Source organism: Mustela lutreola, chromosome 12 (assembly GCF_030435805.1).
Source record: "Mustela lutreola isolate mMusLut2 chromosome 12, mMusLut2.pri, whole genome shotgun sequence".
Classification (NCBI taxonomy): Eukaryota; Metazoa; Chordata; class Mammalia; order Carnivora; family Mustelidae; genus Mustela; species Mustela lutreola.
Window position 1 is genome coordinate 90,726,576 of NC_081301.1, and position 19,704 is coordinate 90,746,279.

General features: G+C 43.4%; 1 protein-coding gene across 3 annotated transcripts in view; it reads left to right on the forward strand.

Annotated features, from left to right (window-relative positions):
- Window positions 1-19,704, forward strand: part of DOCK8 (dedicator of cytokinesis 8) — a 209,058-nt gene that overhangs the window by 35,739 nt on the left and 153,615 nt on the right. For 2 of the 3 annotated variants that reach the window (XM_059142619.1, XM_059142620.1), the window contains exon 2: window positions 10,632-10,734. In XM_059142619.1, the coding sequence (XP_058998602.1) occupies window positions 10,632-10,734 (103 nt within the window). Of the gene's footprint in view, window positions 1-10,631; window positions 10,735-11,836; window positions 12,024-19,704 lie in introns of those variants that run through there. The other variant, XM_059142621.1, reaches the window with a different exon arrangement.

Consider the following 19,704-nt stretch of genomic DNA (forward strand, 5'->3'; position numbering starts at 1 on the left):
CCAAGCAGACTCTGTGCTGAGCACAGAGCTCCATGCGGGGCTCAGTCCATGACCCCAAGACCACAACCTTGGCCAAAATCAAGAGTCAGATGCCCATCTGACTTAGCCACCCAGGTGCCCCAAGATTTTATTCTTTTTTATGGCTGAATAATACTCCATTGTGTATACAGTCAAATGCTCTACCGCTGAGCTATACCCCCTCCATTGTGTATGTGTATACAATTTATTTATCCATTCATCCATTGATGGACACTTAGGTTATCTCCATGTCTTGGCTTTTATAAAGAATCCTGCAGAGAACACGAGGGTGTCTGTGTCTTTTCATGTTAGTGTTTTTGTATTTTTTGGATAAATACCCAGAAGTGGAATTGCTGGATCATATGGTAATTCTATTTTTACTTTTTTTGAGGAAGCTCCATACTGTTTTCCAAGTGGCTACACTAATCTACATTCCAACCTATAGTGCCTGGGGGTTCCCTCTTCCCACATCCTCACCAACCCTTACTATTTCTTGCCTTTTGATGCTAGCTATTCAGACAGGTGTGAGGTGGTAGCTTCTTGTGCTTCTGATTTGTATTACCCTGATGATTAATGATTTTGAACATTTTTTTCATGTACCTCCTTTGGAAAGGACATCTTCTTTGGAAAAATATATTTCTGTATATTTTCTTTGGAGAAGTGTCATTTCAGGTCTTCTGCCCATTTTTAAATCAGACTGGCTTTTTGCTATTGAGTTGTATGAATTTTTAAATATATTTTTGATATTGGCCTCTTACCAGATACATGATTTGCAAATATTTTCTTCCACTCAGTGGATTGCCTTTTCATTTTCTTGATGGTTTCCTTTGCTGTGCAGAAAGTTCTTACTTTAATGTAGTCCTATTTATTTGTTTTTGCTTTTGTTCCTTTGCTTTTGGTGTTAGATTTAAAAAATCATTGCCAAGACCTATTTCAAGGAGCGTACTGCCTATATTTTCTTCTGAAAGTTTTATGGTTTCAGGTCTTATGTTCATGTTTTTATTTGAGTTTAAATGTATATTTCTATTGTGTTTTCCCCCTATTTTTCAACTTGTCTCTTGTTCCCAGAGAGATTAGAATACATACTTACTAGAATTCTATAATTAGTACTTTTACCATTTCGCAGACAATACAGGAACTTTAGAAGATTTGAACTCCATGTACCCTTCCCACCTTTTGCGTTATCGTTGACATGGATTTTGGTACTATGTATATCTTGAGTCTTAGTTTTTAAATTTTTTAAGATTTTTAATTTTTTAAAGTGATCTCTAGGGACGCCAGGTTGGCTCAGTCGGTTAAGCCTCTGCCTTGGGCTCGGGTCATGATCCCAGGGTCCTGGGACAGAGCCCTGCATTGGGCTCCTTGCTCAGTGGGGAGTCTGCTTCTCCCTCTCCTGTTCCTCCTGCTTGTGCACATGCTTGCTCTCTCTCTATCTATCCCTCTTTCTCTGTCAAATACATAAATAAAATCTTAAAGAAATAAAGTGCTCTCTGTACCCAACACGGGGCTTAAACTTATAACCCTGAGATCAAGAGTTGCAACTGAGCCAGCCATACAAATAGTGTATATTTTGAATCTACATTATGGTCATTACTTTGTACTGTCATTGCTGCTTGGATTTACTCACACATTTATCCTTTTGACGCACTTGATTGCTGTCAACACTTTTGTGCCTCCATCTGGAACACTTTTCTGCTTTCCTTCTGTCTAAAGAGCTCTTCACTCTTTCTTTTCGTCCAGCTATCCTGGTAATAAATTCTCTCAGGTTTTGTTCATCTGGTGAAGTCGTTATTTATCCTTCTTAATGAAGGATATTTTCACCAGGTGGAAAATCCTAAAGATGTCATCGCATTTGTTTTGGGGTTTCAAGATCTTTTTCAGGAACATTTAAAATTTCGCCTTGATTTTTGTCAGTTTTACTATGAGGTGACTAGGTTTTATTTTCCCTGTATTGATTCTGACAGGAGTTCGTGGTACCTTATGAATCTGGGTCTTTGTCAACACTATTTCTTTAAATCTCACTTCTGCTCCTGTTTGGTCTCTCCTCCTCTTTGGGGACTTTAATTTACATATGTTAGATCTGTTTCTTTATGTGTCAGGACACTTTTTTGGAGGCATCTTTTTTTTCCCCCCTGGTTTAAACAAGTACAAATATGGGACGCCTGGGTGGCTCAGTCAGTTAAGCGTCTGCCTTCGGTTCAGGTCATGATCTCAGGGTCCTGGGATTGAGACTCCTCTCAATGGGGTTGTGGGGGGAGATTGGCTTCTCCTCTTCTCCTGCTCCTACTCCCTCTCTCTCTCTCTCTCTCAAATAAATAAATAAGTCTTTAAAAAAATTAGTACTTATAAGTGTACTTTTATGCATTTATTTATTTTTAAAAGATTTTCTTTATTTGAGAGAGAGAGAATGAGAGAGAGAGAAAGCACACGAGGCGGGGAGGGGCAGGCAGAGGGAGAAGCAGACTCCCTGCTTGCAGGACTCAATCCAGGGCTCCAGGATCAGGACCTGAGCTGAAGGCAGTAGCTTAACCAACTAAGCCACCCAGGCGCGCTATAGGTGTACTTTTAGGTGATTATTCTGCCTCATCAGTAGGATATGACTATGTCAGGAGAGAAACTAACTTATGTCATGTTTTCTTTTCTTTTTCTTTTTTTTTAAAGATTTTATTTATTTATTTGACAGAGAGAGATCACAAGTAGGCAGAGAGGCAGGCAGAGAGAGAGGAGGAAGCAGGCTCCCCGCTGAGCAGAGAGCCCGATGCGGGACTCGATCCCAGGACCCTGAGATCATGACCTGAGCCGAAGGCAGCAGCTTAACCCACTGAGCCACCCAGGCGTCCCAAGTCACGTTTTTCTGATAATATATACAGGCTGGGAGACAGTAGTGCCTTAGGGAGACCCTGAAGACGTTGGCTCACTCTTCTCTAGGATCCCTGCTGAACGCTCAAAGGCTTCAGTCACCGAATAAACATTCTTCCTATTTAGAGGAATTTTCCAAGTGAAAGGAATTTGGGACTCCCTGTGAGGAAAAAACGTAGAAGTCCTGCAGCTTGTTAATAAGTGCAAACTTCTCTTTGTAGTCATGTTTCCACCTGTTGAATCATCTTTATAGAAGTTGTACACTGAGGGCATGTCTGTTTATGAGAAGAGACGGAAAGTATGAGCCAATTTGAAACCTGAAATATCTATTACGAAGCCCCAGGCTAACGAACTTCTGAGGAATTTGTTCCAGACTCCAGTGCTCAAAATATGTATGTATATGTAAGGACGGAGTTATGTATGTATATGACAATATATATATTAGACATAGAATATATAATTTGCATCAGCTATTCATTTTGTAGCCTTTTAAATTTAAAGGTGCACTTTAGGGCCCCCTGAGTGGTTCGATCAGCAGAGCATGCAACTCTTGATCTTGGGGTCGTGAGTTCCAGCCCCATGTTGGGTATAAAGATTACTTAAAAAAAAATTTTTTTTTTTAAATATAAAGGTGGGTTGTATTAAGAGTATCTGAGGATGCCTTTCAGAAAAGCCTTAGATCACTTTTTATTTTATTTTTTTTAAAGATTTTATTTATTTATTTGACAGAGAGAGATCACAAGTAGGCAGAGAGGCAGGCAGAGAGAGAGAGAGAGGAGGAAGCAGGCTCCCTGCTGAGCAGAGAGCCCGATGTGGGACTCGATCCCAGTACCCTGAGATCATGACCTGAGCCGAAGGCAGCGGCTTAACCCACTGAGCCACCCAGGCGCCCGAACAGTTTATTTATTTATTTGACAGAGAGAGGGAACACAGCAGGGGGAGTGGGAAAGGGAGAAGCAGACTTCTTGCAGAGCAGAGAGCCCGATACGGGGCTTGATCCCAGGACCCTGGGATCATGAACTGAGCCGAAGGCAGATGCCCAATGACTGAGCCACCCAGGTGGCCCCTTAGATCATTTTTTAAAAAAGATTTTATTTATTTATCTTGGGGATGTGGTAAGGAGCAGAGGGAGAAGGACAAGCAGACCCCAAGCCAAGCGGAGTGTGGAGCCCAATGCAGGGCTGGATCCCACGAACCCCAGATTATGACCTGAGCTGAAATCGAGAGTCAGACACCAAACTAACTAACTGATCTACCCAGGCACCCCACCTTCCATTGTTTCGGTGTGGTCAGCTCCAGGAACTGCTCACTCGTAAGCCCCGCTGTGTGTTTTCAGACTTGACCCATACCGTGCTCTGTGATCCAAGCTGGCTTATTTACATCAATCATCATTTACTTTTTCTACATACATTTAAACATCTTTATTGTGGTTGTTACGCTGTACTGCCCTGATGTTATAATTCAGGAAGTTTGGGAAATAACATTCTTTCATTGCTTACTTGGTGCAAATCGTTGCTGGTCCCAAACAATGGTTATTTTGCAGGATTTAATGACACCATGTGCCTGTGGTCACATACATGTGTGTGCCACCCACACGTGTCTATAATGAGCATTCCTTACTAGCTCCCTACTTTACCTTTGTATTTGTTGAGTGTTTTGTAGTTATGGAGTCAGTTGTTAGTTACTAAGAGCAAATTACAATTTTGCTTTTCTCCATTTCATCCCTTTCACTATTGTTTAAAACATATCGCATTCGGGAAAACCCTAAGCCCCTTTGAACACTTACTTGGTTTTTTTCTTGAATCAGTTTTAAAATTCTTCCAGCCATTATGGCTGCTGGCCGTCCAGCATGTAGTAAAAGAATTTTCTTTTAGGGATGAAAGCCAGCGAGAAAGCATCCGGGACGATGTAGTTTCCTAGCACAGCTGCTGGTGTAGATCATGGTGCTAAGTGTTCCACTTGGAGATTCTGGATCCTCTTTGCCAGTTCCAGCTGGAAAGGTGCCCAGGAGATCCGATAGCCCAGCCCCTTCATTCCACATGTAATGAAACTAAGACAGCTTGGTTAAGGAATCCACTTGAACTCCAACAGCTGGCAAATGGCTACATTTATTGTAAACAAACAGGACAGACTGATAGTTAAAATACTTGAAGTAGGAGTATGGAAACCTAATACTTAGATGTCATGAAATGATAAAAGCAAACAAACAAACTGCTTTTTTCCATCAGGTCTGTTCCTACTTTTTTTTTTTTTCTCCCCCCAAGTATGCCTCGAAAGTCCTCTTTTTATTAGGGGGACAGAGGGAGAGGGAGAGAGTGAGTCTTGGGGCTCTCGAACTCCCATGGACTCAATCTCACAACCCTGAAATCATGATATGAACCGAAATCAACGTACTAAGCCACTGGGCACCTGGGCTCGACAGTCATTCTTATTCCAGAAGCTTCCTAAGCGTTCCTAGGCTGAATTAATAACCCGCTGCTCTTTGCTCACAGGGCATGGTCATATTTTTTTATTGTGATTCTCATCATGTTGTATTATAATTATTTATTCAGTTGTCCATCTGTCCTCCTACCTCCCACCCACTGGGTTGAGCCTCCAGGAGCAGCTACAGGATCATCTTGGACTTTAATCCCTAGCACTTGGCAAAGAGCCTGGCACTTTTGTGCTCTGGATGTTTTATGAATGAATGAATGAACTAATACTCTCTCATAGTCTTGCACTATTAGGGAATCTTTACTGACATAAAAATCACCTGGAGTTGCTGGCTAGCCATGCAGTTTTCCAGGCCATGCCGTAAGAGATGCTGTTTATAGATGGGGATAGGGTCTAGGAATCTGCATTTTATTAAGCAGCTGATAATTTGAAGCATATGGTCCATAGACAGCCCTTGGCAAGCTCTGCTCCATCATTAGTTCCACTGGCCCTTAGTCCCAACTGCGTGTATCACAATTACCCATCCAACTGCGTGTATCACAATTACCCATCCAATTGCGTGTATCACAATTACCCATCCAACTGCGTGTATCACAATTACCCATCCATCTGAATAAAAACAGAGCTTGGCTACACATCCCCCTCTACAATTTTGACTCCTGGGTATGGGTACCAGCGTTTAAAACAAGTTCCAAATCTCCCTCCCAGTTTAATTTGTAAGAATCAAGGAAATAATATTTTAAAGCATTTTGAGTTATTAGAAGAAGAGTGTCTTAGGTCATCAAGGAAATATCATCATGATACATATAAATCTGGCATCAGGAAAATTATCTGAGACTCGTTGAATTTGGGCTGAAACTCAAGTACAGAGGAAATAAAACCCACACGCCAGGACTACCTACGTGGACACAAGTCTGGATGACTTCTTGCCCGGGCTGAATTCTCTTAGCTGTGTGGGCAGGCTTTCCCCTTCACTAGGGTCAATGTAGAGATGAGGAGGGTTGATTCTGATGCTGGGAGGCTGGGTGCTCTTCTGAGAATGAAGTTCCATATCTTGGAAATGAACAAAATTTTAAAAAATTTTTGAAATTTACAAAATTTAAAAAATTCCCAAGACTGCACCTTTGCCTGCCTGCCTTTTTTCAAAATGCTGAACTTAAGCAGCTCTACATCACAGAGAGCTAAATGAGGTAGTTTTTAAGCTACCTTTAGATAATTACCGAACAGATTTTTTTTTTAAGGTTTTATTTATTTATTTGACAGAGATCACAAGTAGAGTGGCAGATAGAGAGAGGAGGAAGCAGGCTCCCCACTGAGCAGAGAGCCCGATGTGGGGCTTGATCCCAAGACCCTGGGATCATGATCTGAGCCGAAAGCAGAGGCTTTAACCCACTGAGCCACCCAGGCGCCCCCCGAATGGATTTTTAATCCTTTTGTTGTATTTACACATATACCGTTAGTCATTTCTATTCAATTCCTCATTCTACCTTTCACTTGTAACTTGGTATGCACCTTTCCGTGGGTGAGCCTAATTTGCATTTTTATTTGAGGTGGTTAAAATCACATTTCACCTATTTGCTGTTATTGACGTCATGCTCTCCCTTGTGTTAGGTGTTTCGGTTATTTTCAGTTATTTGCCGCCATCTGGAATTCTGATATTCATTTCTGCTCAAATTATATGTTTGTTTGAATCCCCCGGTGTATACTCTCCAAAGTGAAATGATTACATTGAAAGGTAACGACAGTTTTAGGGTTCTTGTTGTGTATCACAGCATTGCTTTCCAGAGGCACCGAACCTATATACAACCCTGGGGGGTTCCAGCGAGGTGTGGGGCACGCCGATTTTCCCACGGTTTGACCATCCCCTGTAGGGATGGGAAATGGGGTCAGGCTCGAGGGTCAGGGAAGAGCATCGGTTGTACGGCTCCGAGTTGGGGACCCGATGTGGAGAATCGCAATGGGAACGCCCGCGGACCCTCTTTAAGGAGGATTGAAGAGTGGGAACATTCTGATTTCGTGCTGAATTAAATCCTGGGGTTTTGGCAGAGGGTGATAGATCTTGCTTCAAGATGGAAGCAAGAATGTGTCCCTGCTTCCTTTCTTTGACTCTCTGTAACACCACACCTTTTTAGAAGTTCCCATTTCAGGGGCGCCTGGGTGGCTTAGTGGGGCCGCTGCCTTCAGCTCAGGTCGTGATCCTGGGGTCCTGGGATGGAGTCCCGCATCGGGCTCTCTGCTTCGGTGGGGAGCCTGCTTCCCCCTCTTTCTCTCTGCCTGCCTCTCTGCCTACTCATGCTCTCTGTCAAATAAATTTAAAAATATTAAAAAAAAAAAAAAGAAAGAAAGAAATTCCCATTTCAGGTAGACCCGTCTGGTCTATGGCGGGAAGAGCTTCCGTAGGACCAGGAGATGAAATCATGTTATTTGAGAGGTCCTATGGGGAGGCTCTGGGGGCAGAAGTCGCAGGAGCAGTAAGTCCTGTCTGTCGAAGGCCCCCAGGTCATAGCAAAGGGCCTTTGCTTGGTTGTCTTGTCCCTCTGTGTGTACGGCCATCTCCCCATGTAAGCATATAACTGAACGCCATGGTGGTTTGGGTTCCTTTGTAGTGCCAAATGCAAGATACAGGGTTGTTCATGCAAGATGGGCCTTTGGATATGGCCAGGGGTCTAATCTGTTGGTTTTTAAAAAATTGGTGATGGTTCAGCTTGTCATGAAAATCAGCATATTGAGTACTTGGAATCAAATTCTGAAGGTTTTCCTCCATTCTTGGCTGTTTCATTCAATTTAGTAATTTTTGCCTTCCCTCTTGTATCTTTGGGACACTTAACACACATCCATATCTGTATCTGTGTTTTTATCAGCTTTATTGAGAAATAATCCACACACCACTTAGTTTACCCATTTTTCATGCACAATTTGCTAATTCTTAACATATTCACAAAATTGGGTTTCTGTCACCACAATCTATTTCATTTATTTATTTTTTAAAAATTGTTAAAGTCTGTTTATTTATTTGAGAATGAGTGAGAGAGAGCACAAAGTTGGTGGGGGGAAGGAGGAGAGGGGCAAGCAGACTCGCTGCTGAGCAGGGAGCCCGGTGCCGGGCTCCATCTAAGGACCCCGAGATCATGACCTGAGCTGAAGGCAGACCCTTAACCGACTGAGCTACCCAGGTAGCACACCACAGTCAATTTTAAAATATTTTCATCACCCCAAAATGAAACCTCGTTCCCATTAGCAGTCACTCCCCATTGGTCTCCAAAGCCCTAGCCCTAGGCCTGCTTTCTGTCTCTGTAGACTTTCTTGTTCTGGAAATTTCATATTAAGGAATAATAAAATACGTGGTCTTTGGGTTTAGCTTCTTTCTCTTGACGTGATGTTTTCAAGGTCTATACATGTTGTCCTATATGGTAATACTTCTTTCCTTTTTTGTTGCTGAATAATATTCCTTTGCATGATAGACGGCATGTTGTTTATCCAAGCAACAGGTAATAGACATTTGGGTTGTTTCCACTTTTCCATTATGAATAATGCTGTGAGCATTCCTGGCTAAACTTTTGTAGGAAATTCTGCTCTCATTTCTCCTGGGTGTACTCCTAGGAGTGCAGTTGCTGGGATCTATACGGGAACACTATGTTTAACTTTTTGAGGACCAACCAGATGACTTTCCAAAGCACCTGCATGATTTTATATTCCCACCAATAACGCGCGATGCTCTGATTTCTCTCTACTCTCACCAACACCTGCCATCGCCCGTGTTTTTTTCTGAAATAGCCATCCTAGTGATTGTGAAGTGGCAGCCCCTATGGTTTTGGTTTGCGTTTCCCCAGCAGATCATAGAATACTTCTTATCCTCATGTGTTCTTACACTTAAAAAAATGAAATTAGGACAAGATCTCAGATAATTCAGGAATACAGTGAGAATGAACTGCTTTCACTTCCTGGGGGAGGGGATATCACTTCACTGCTTCCTTCTGTAGGGAGTGCCCCCCTGGCCATGACGCTGCTCCGGCCATATTCTTCTAACCTCGTCCCCACTCATCATCCGGAATCCTGGGAAGGAGAGATCATTGTCCTGTGTTGGGTTATGTGCCCACCCCTCTGTTTTGTAGTTATTAAGTACAAGATGAGAGTGTGGATCCTGAAAGGACTTTGAGGTGCTCTCGGATTGGGGGAATGAATGCTCCACGTGGGACCAGAACAGGGTTTCTGAAGTACCACGTTGCCACGTCGGAGGGTCAAGCAGACCATGTCAGAAACCTTATCATGCAGAGTAATTACCAATTATGCTTAGCACACAGTGTAATGGAGAAAACATAATAAGCTTTATAATATTCAAATATTATTTTTTAAAGTCATCATTTAAAAAATTTATATAGCCCTTGGCTTGACAAACAGCATATTTCAAACACACGATCTCACCCGATCCTCAGGAAACGTCTGTTCGTGTCTCCTTCTGTTATGTCGTGGTCTCACTGGGGTTTAAATACACTTCAGAGAACTAGTCTGGGAATCCACCCACCAACGAATGAGATCGGATGAGAAAGGTAACGTGAGAAAATGTATTCTGAGCTCCGAACTAACGACTAACACATGAGTGCCTCAAAGACAATCTCTTTGCAAGCTGGGGTTTCCCTGGTCCACAGCTCGGGCCAGTAGGTGTGAGCAGACAATGGGGAACAACTTTCCTGTACCTGGTTTCCAGCTACCGAGGGTGTTGGCTGGGGACAACAGTGTTGGGCTATGAATGACTCAAAGGATCGCTCTGCTAGGAGCAGTTTGGAAAGAGTGCCGTCCTTGGAATCCTACATAGCGCTCAGGGTACCTGGAGGAAGGAGGGATTGTTCATATCATAGATCTCTAGAATGTTCTTTCATAGCAGGCAGCCGACCAGAAGGGTTCAGCTGCTTAAAATGAGAATGGCGGGATCAGAATGGCAGCATGGGGTTCAAAGGACTCTAGTCTGAGACCAGATGTCCTCATGCATGTCCTCGTGTCCTGAATGGCTCAGGAAGAAGGACCCAAGCACTCTGGATCTTTCCTCTGGCCTCAAACTCTTCCCTCCTTCATGCTCCCATCCTTTCAGTACTGGGCAGCAGCCATGGTCGGCTGTGGGTGTCCTGGCCTTGGTGAACTTTTCAAGGCTGTATATGGTCAGACAAGAGCTACGCTGTCCACTCATAGGCCGCCGAGGACATGTTAGTTCCGCCAATTGCCCAGCCAACGCCTGGGTTTTATAACACGATACCAAAGATCGTATCTGTAATTGTGATAATCTGTGAAAATAGCCTCTTCATTTGGATATTTGTATCTTACCCAAGGTATTCTTCTGCGGAAATAAGGAAGCAGTTCACTCTCCCTCCGAACCTTGGCCAGTACCATCGACAGAGCATCAGTACCTCTGGCTTCCCCTCTCTTCAACTAGTAAGTATGAGTATGGGTTTGCTTAGAGAATGGTCATGTGCAGAAAGGCGCAGTGCGTCTTTTGCTTCCTGCTTCTCCTTAGCTCTCCGCTGCCGCCTTACACTTCCAGCTACGAGTTCCTACCTCCATACCTGCTTCTTGACATCACACGGTTTCCTTCTCGCCTTCCATCTGCCGTGCGGACCTCCAGGGACCATGCTTCTGAAGTCTCCGGCTTCAGTGGGCAAACAGGCTGCTTGATTTCCCCCAAATTATGATTCATATTTTGGGGAAGGGTGGAGTGGCCTGGAACCTGACTACCATTTGTACACAGGCTTTTATTAGGAAAATAAATCCCGAAATCCGGAAAGCCAAGTTAGGAACCTTAATTTTTAAAAATGGTTTTCTTGGACGTATAATTTACACAACAATAAATTCACTCATTTTAGGTGTATGGTTTGATGAATTGGGCCAGTTTCTAGTCATTTAATCTTTAATTAATCAAGATACAGAACAGTCTCTTTACCCCCTAGATGCCCCTTATGCCCCTTTCCAGTGGGTCTCTTCTTCAAACCTCCAACCCAAGGCAATCACTGATCCACTCCTGTCACGATTTTGCCTTATCTGGAACTTCATATAATTGGAATCACAAAACAGACCTTAATTTTTTTTAAAGATATTTATTTATTTGTCAGAGAGAGAGAGAAGAAGCAGCACGAGGAGCAGCAGGCAGAGGGAGAAGCAGACTCCCTGCTGAGCAAGGAACCGGATATGGGACTCGATCCCAGGACCCTGGGATCATGACCTGAGCTGCAGGCAGATGCTTAACCCACTGAGCCACCTGGGCATGTCCAGACTTTCATTTTTGAAACACACTCCCCCTTTTAATTTGAAGGTTGCTTACATTTTTACATTAACACCTACTGTCGAGTGTGTATTATGTGTTACATTATTTGAGGGCTAAATGCCAGACATATGTCAGGTGGGCTACACCTCACTTAAATGAGATGATTTGTAAAACCAGAAGTTGAGTATTCACTTCCTTTGTGTGAGGCTACAGCCCTCGCTGTGCTCACTTCCTCACACGCAGCACGGCGGCACCTTCTTGCTTCTTCTAGTGGTTATCTTGAGGAGGTTAGGTTTTTTTTTGTTTTTTTTTTTGTTTTTTGTTTTTTTTTCATTTCTCACTTACTACTTCAAAACCACTTCTGCTCTTCGAAGTTTTGTAACCTTCCACTTGTTTCCGGTAGCTGCCATCTTGCTCCTGTAACAATTACAAGACACGGCGTGTAACTCTGTGTCTTTCAAAGGTATGTTTGCGGCAGTGATGTGTGGTGATTTCAGTAGGATAATTTGTGTGTTGTATCATGGACGAAATGAGAGTAGCAAAAAGGTGATAGCACCTTTTACTGCAAGAGGTAATGACATTTCTTCAAAAAAAAAAAATCTATTTTTTTTTTTTTTTTAAGAAATGCCGACTTCGGTGGCTTGCTAACTGTCCTTTTTGTTTGAACTTTTCCTCCTTCAAAATTGCAGATTATAATAAAAGCACATTAAAGGCATGATGTCCGTGCTTTCAGATGGATTAGATAACCTTTAGACTAAAATATTAGCTATGGGGTTTTTTTTGGTTTAATTTAATGCTAATCGATATTTCATTAAAAACCCTCCTAAATTTTTTAAAAAATTTCTGCCTCACGTTGTATTCCAAACTGTGCAGAATTCAGTTAAAAAGTGACCAGATACATGTTTATAGTTCAAACAAGGTAAGGAGGGAGGAGGGTTTGGTGCCTTGCTTGTTGGTTAATTAAGACTGCGGCTCTCTGCAGTGGCTGTCTTGAGAAACAGTCGGACATCATCATGAAGAGGCTTTAAGGAAGTTGAGCTCACAAGCGTTAACCCCTTCTCTACACACCAGCTTTGACATTAATGCTGCTGTCTTAAGTTTTTCATTTAAAGACACAAAGAAAAAAAACCTTGCTGAATGTCTACAGGTGTTCTTTTGGTAGTTTTGCCTCTTTACTCATAGGTTTTGACGAATGTGAGTTTTGGTGAATTTCTTTGTTAGCTAGGTAGTCAATTACCATGTGGCTTAACTACCCATTTTCTAACAGAGGCTATCAAAGAAGTTGCAAAAAGAAGCAGCAACGTTTAACTACACAAGACTCATGCTGTTCCTGCCTGTCCTAATTTATTCCTGGTTCTATTTGCAAATAAATAGCCTTTAAAATAGCCATATATTTAAAATATATCTTAGCATTCCAGGTTAGCTCCTGGATATCTCTGCCCAGATCACAACTCCAATTTCAACACTGGGTGCTGCCCTGGACCCTTCTTGTTAATTGCACGAGGAAGAGGAGGCAGGAGGGAGCTAAGGGGCCTTATTTTAATTCCCCCTTTAAAATAAAAGCACAACTTGTAGAGGAAATCACCTTAACATTTATCTGCTGTCACACTGTTGTATCTTCTCCATGAAGTGGCCTTTCTTGTCCCTGAGTCATCTTCCCGAATGAAGGCTCCTCCACCAGAAATCATCAACCTAATGGTGATTTCCCTTTACCTTAAAAAAAAAAAAAATCAATTTCGTAGAAAGCTAATGGGACATTTCAGCAAGCTTCATTCCTGGCAAGGCAGAGAAGGAGTTTATCCTCTAAAGACTCTGAGGCTGAACTAGCTTTTAAAAACACTTTTCCTTCCCAGGGTCCTGGGATCCAGCCCCGAATCAGGCTCTCTGCTCAGCAGGGAGCCTGCTTCTCCCTCTCTCTGCCTCTCTGCCTACTTATGATCTCTGTCTGTCAAATAAATAAATAAAATCTTAAAAAAAAAAAAAACACTTTTCTTAAATGCAAAGCTATATAGGCTGCTCATTATATGACTTTAAACAATTGGAAAATAAGACCAAACAACTTTGTTGTTTCCCAACAAAGGGAAACAAGACCTTTGTTTCCCTTACCTTTATTTATTTATTTATTTTTAAAGATTTTATGTATCTGTTTGACGGAGAGAGATCACAAGTAGGCTGAGAGGCAGGCAGAGAGAGAGGGGGAAGTAGGCTCCCCACTGAGCAGAGAGCCCGATGTAGGCTTTGATCCCAGGACCCTGAGCCATGACCCAAGCCGAAGGCAGAGGCTTGAACCACTGAGCCACCCAGGCGACCCACTCACCTTTATTTATATAACTATCCATTTCAACAACCAATGGCTATTTAATTTTTAGAAGTATTTAATGGTGCCAAGTTATTTAAAACCGGACCAGGGGTAGGGGGGGTTGCCTGGGTGGCTCAGTCACTTAAGCATCTGACTCTTGGTTTCGGCTCAGGTCATGGTCTCAGGGTCATGAGATTGAGCCCCACTTGGACGCTGAACTCAGTGGAGAGTCTGCTTAAAGATTCCCTGCCTCTGCCCCTCCCCGGACTCACCCATAGGCACTCTCTCTCTTTCTCAAACAAATAAGATCTTTAAAAAAAATCAATGATTAGTTTGTTGTTTTGCAAGCAGTCCAAAGTTGGCCACAAGCCCAGGTGGACCCCATTTTGCATGAATATTTCTGCCTTCTGTGAATTTGTGTATGTGAATAGAATTTTTGTGTTGCAAAAAGTTGCATTGCATCATAAAATTGTATCATAAAATTTACTTTTCTTTTAGACATAAATCATTAAAAATAACCATGAGGTTTTTTTCTACAAAAACTCATGAGATGGGGCGCCTGGGTGGCTCAGTGGGTTAAGCCGCTGCCTTCGGCTCAGGTCATGATCTCAGGGTCCTGGGATCGAGTTCCGCATCGGGCTCTCTGCTCAGCAGGGAGTCTGCTTCCTCCTCTCTCTGTGCCTGCCTGCCTCTCTGCCTACTTGTGATCTCTCTCTGTCAAATAAATAAATAAAATATTAAAAAAAAAAAAAAAACTCATGAGATGGATCTGGATGAGAAGCATTACTGCCACTGATTAGGTATCTAACCGGGAACAAGTTAACCTCTGTGAAGGCTTCAGCTTTTTTTCATTTGCGGTGTTGGATGAGTGCTCCCCCCACCCCGGTCCTGCTCCCTTAGGGCTGATAGAATGGTGTCAGACGTTGTGTAAATAGTGTATTGAAGACAGCAATGAGAGATTAACTGGTGGCCAGAGGTGGTTTCAGCTCTGAAAAGCCTTGTGGTCTACTTGGGAGGAAAGATGATCCCGAGGACCTATACTGTCTTTAGCGTGCTAGGTGTCCCAAAGGAGATAAGAGCTTGCTGGCCGAGGCGGGAAGACTTAAAGGAAGGTTCTCAGCCTGGGCTGCCCCTTAGAATCATCTGGGACCTTTCGAAACACCTGCGGCCAGGCCCACCAGAGAACAATGAAATCAGAATTTCTAAGGGCTGGGGCTTACGTATGGAAACGGTAAAGTTCCCTGGGATTTTGGCATGTGATCTGGGCGTAGGATTCTTTAAAGAACCGACATTGGTGGAAGTGTTCCAAATAGGAGAAAACATAAAGTTCGTTTCTTTTGTGGTCCTGGTTACTCTGGATTTCAGAAAATGTGGTAGGTAAGGACCACTTGCTAGCCCTGTGGATATATTCTTATATAAATAGAGAGGCTTCTGTTGTAAATGGATCAATCCCATGAGAGAAAGGGTGTGTGTGTGTGTGTGTGTGTGTGTGTGTGTGTGTGTGATTTTGTTAGATTTTTTAAATAAATTATATAAATTATAAATGTCAGCTCTAATTATAAATGTCAGCTGTGATGTATGGGGTGTTTTCAAAGTAGATAAAATATTTTTGAGTCTTGCATTCTGGAATATGAGGAGGATTGACCATTTCAAGCTGGCTTTTTAGGCCTCATGATATGGTTATAGACCTGCCTTGGGTGTCTTTGACACCCCTGTCTGAGTCATTTGTGACCAGTGCTGGGGAACATGGCTTTGTGCACAGACTCATCTGTGTGTAGCATTGCCCTCTGGCTTTGGAATCTTCCATTGCCACAGCTATTTGGACAGGTTGGCCAGACCCCCTCTCATGCTAACCATCCACACCAGCAAATGACTCTATAGTTGACGTCTTCTTTAAAATGAAATAGTAAAGGACGAAAGCCATATTCTGGTCATTCAAAGTCAAAAGGAGAGTGAACTACAAGAAAAGGTTGGGACCTCTGTCTGAAGGTAGAAAGGAGGATTTGAGGCGCTGCACATGGTTAATAACCTTAACCTACATTTTCATAGAGGGAAAAATTCTATTTTTAGAAATGAGACTAGAAAAGATTTGAAGTGAAATGGAATGAATCATCTGGAATGTAATGGTTCTGCTGAAGAAAAGGATATAAAAAGCCACATCCTAAACACTATGGTTACATGACTTGTTTGTGTATAACATTTATGTTAAAAAAAAAAAGTCTCATATCTTTGAAGGCGTTCATTTCTCTAGTGTGTTTAAGCTTCTGTGCAATAAAGCAACCTTTTGCTTTTACTGGCAGGGATGACCGAAATGTTAGATCACTTGATAAATACGGTTCTTTTAAATTTTTCTGATGCTGTTGTCTTTGTGTGGATCATCTGTCAAGGAGTCGGGCTGTCCTCAGGTTTCATTGATTTCCCTTGAGGGGCGTGATGGAAATGAAGATTTCAATACAGTTTTCACGCAGATTCACAATGGAACATAAAATGACAGAGTGACAGCCTGCGTGCAGAGCGGGAATTTCATTACCGTCTTTGAAAAGCAGGGACATCAAAGTATCTTGGTAGAAATAGATTGATGCCCATGATGGCCTATCAGCCATCTTCCCCTCGGTGGCAGATGGCCATTGGTAGAAGTAGGGAATCATTGTTGGAGCTAAGTCGTGAAGTTCTTTGAAATAATGAAGGAGAAGAACCTGACTGTCTTCGGCTCTGTTTACCTACATATAGTAGAAAACTGAGAGGATTGTCTTAAGCCTGGCTTCCTTCCTTCCTTCCTTCCTTCCTTCCTCCCCACCCCTCCTCCCTTCCAGAAATATGTTTTGGGTCTCGCTCTGTGCCAGGCACTGGTCTAGGAGCTGGGGATGTGCTAGTGGATACAACAGAGAGTCTGGCGTCATGGAACCTATGTTCTAGAATGGGTGACATGGACAAACGGATGAATGCGGACTCTGTCAAGGGGTATTAAGTGCTGGAAGAATGAAAGAGGGAAAGAGGATAGAGAGTGATGCCGAAGAGGAGTTCTTTGGGTGTCTGTTGGAAAGGAGACACTTGGGAAGAATTCTGCATGAACTTGAGAAGTGTCTGAAGGAAAAGTTTTCTAGTCAGAAGGAACAGCAAGGGCAAAGTCCCCAAGACAAGAGTATGTCTTCTCTTCCAGCGACAGCAAGGAAGTGGAGTATGAGCTGAGCAGAGCAGACAGGAGACATGAGATCAAAGGGAAAGCAGGGCTGGGTCCTAGGCCTCAGAGACCACAGAAGAACTTCAGCTCTTACTCTGATTAAGAAGGGAAGGCTCTGGAAACATTGAGCCAGAGGCCAGGCATGATCTGACTTTTTATAAAGATGACTTACAGAGTTCCTTTTATAAGGATCACTGTACTGTGGTTGCTATGTGGAGAGTAGACGGGGGGTAGGGAGGGTATTAGGAAGTTGTCCCAGTAACTGTGGAGTAGGGCTGTAGAGAGTGATGCCAGTAGAGAAGGAGAGAAGGTTGGATGCTGAATATACTTCCAGAAGTAAAGTGGATGGGATTTTCTCATGGACAACGTGTAAGGCATAAGAGAAAGAGAGAAACCAACATAGACTCTGAAGTTTTTGCCCCAGGCAGCCGGCAGAATGGAATCACCAATCCCTGAGATGCCAAGACCTAGGAGATAAGGGAAGAAAAGATGGGCAGGAGGCAGGAAAATTAAGAGTTAGTTTTGAGTTTGTTGTATTTGGCAGTCCTGTTAGGCCACCAGATGGTGATGTCTGGACCAGATGGTGGTGTAGCTGGAAAAGTCAACCTGGATTTCAGGGCAAACATATAAATTTGTAACATTGAAAAGTGATATTTAAAGCCATGGGATGGATGAGCTCCTCGGGGAGTGAATGGAGATTGAGAAGCAGAGACATTTAGGACTGAATCCTGGAGAACTGCATTGTAGGAGGAGAACCTGGAAACAGCGATATCCCAAAGGGAGAGTGACCGACCATTTCAACGTGTTCAGGACTGAGGGGTTTCGTGGTACACGGACTTTCAGAAACTGCATCACCTTCCATCTGAATAAAGTATTGCAAGAAAGAGGGGGTGATTCGCTGTGTCCTGTACTGTAGATGAACCAGGGCTGAGCAATGACCATTGAATTTGGCAGCAGGGGAGTCTTGGATGACTTTGACGAGAGATCTCTCATGAACAGCCCAGGAGATTTGAGGACCATCACATAGGGGTGCACACACATGAGGGCACCAGGCCAGTACCCCTGGAGACATCACGCCTCTCCCCCAAGCCCCACACAGAGCAGCATGAAGCAACCCCTGCCCCCTCCCTTACCGCTCCCCCCACCCCCGCCCCCGCCGCCAGTGCTGTAACAAAGGACCCTTGTGATTACCTGTGTGATTTGGGTCAAGTCATTTAACCTCTCTGTTTTTCAGCATCCTTCTTTCTGAAGTATTTGCCAGATTTGTTATCTTATTTTTAAAGATTTTATTATTTATTTGTCAGAGAGCAAGAGAGCACAAGCAGGGGGAACAACAGACAGAAGGAGAAGCAGGCTCTGCACTGAGCAAGGAACCCGAGGCAGGACTGGATCCCAGGACCCTGGGGCCATGATCTGACCTGAAGGCAAACACTTAACTGACAGAGCCAGACCCAGGTGTCCACAGATTTGTTATTTTAATCTGGTATCCATGTGCTCTCTGCATATACACTGTGCTAGGAGCTACACGGATTCATTTTAAACAGATACCGTTCTGGTGCTGTAGGAATTGTCAGTTTCAGAACAAATGGAATCCCAGTCATGTCAGGAGAACTAGGCTTTGATGTGCATTAGGGGGCAAGGGAAAGTACTTGGGGTCTCCACGTACTTGCCAAGGGCAAGAGGAGTTTGCATCGCCTTAGGAATAGACAGCTTCCTCCCTTGTCCATTTCGGTGTAGAAAGAGAGGGGAACTAGTCAAATGCCAGCTTGTCTGTTGTGCTGGAACCATCCTCAGTGATCTCTAACACGGTTGATGTTTACAGTGTGCTCTGCCCTGAAATCTGTGCTGACCTCCAGAGTTTCACTCTATGATCAGCCCCGCATATCGATTACACTTGGCGCATGGCCCCGCAATTTGTGCTTGGTGAGGTTACCGTGTCCTTATGATGGCTGCCTCTTCAAAGAGAGCTTTATCTGTGAGAATGTAGCTGACTTCGCCTTCTCATGGCTGACCGGAGATCTGTGCAAAGATGCTGGAGAGGCGCTACCTGATTCTTCTGTATCCCCCGCCCCACTCTCCACCCCCGACCCCTGCTCAGAGACTGGCGTGCAGCAGATACTCAGCAAATCGTAGCTGAAGGAGGGAGTTATCTGTCCTTGTCACCCAGGTTCCTGGACACCCTGTCCTGTAGGCAACAAAGGCTGCTCTCAGCCACATTTGTGTCACCATTCATAGCTTTGGATTTTAGGCTTGTGACAAGCAGACTACATTGGCTGCACCGGAATTAGCTTCCCTCCGATGATTTCGCACAAATGCCATTTCTCCGTGGAAGCTTCTACTCACCAGTGATGAATGCTAGCGTCACAGTGCTTCTGAGTGTGCTTCAAATACGATTTTAAAGTATATATTTAAAGGGCCTCAGCTTGAGGGATCGATATGTCTCAGCATAAATTTACATTTGTCATTACTTTAAGTAATTAATTATGTCATTACTTTGAGCAGCTGGGCTCGTGAGAAACACAGAGTGGAACTTTTGGTCAGTGTGGTAAATGTAGTGATCACCCTCTTGCAAACACACTTACTATTGCCCTTTGTTTTAAGTATTTCTGGAAGTACAAATTCCCCAAAATGCCTGCAAGAGAAAACACAACTATCGTGGGTAAG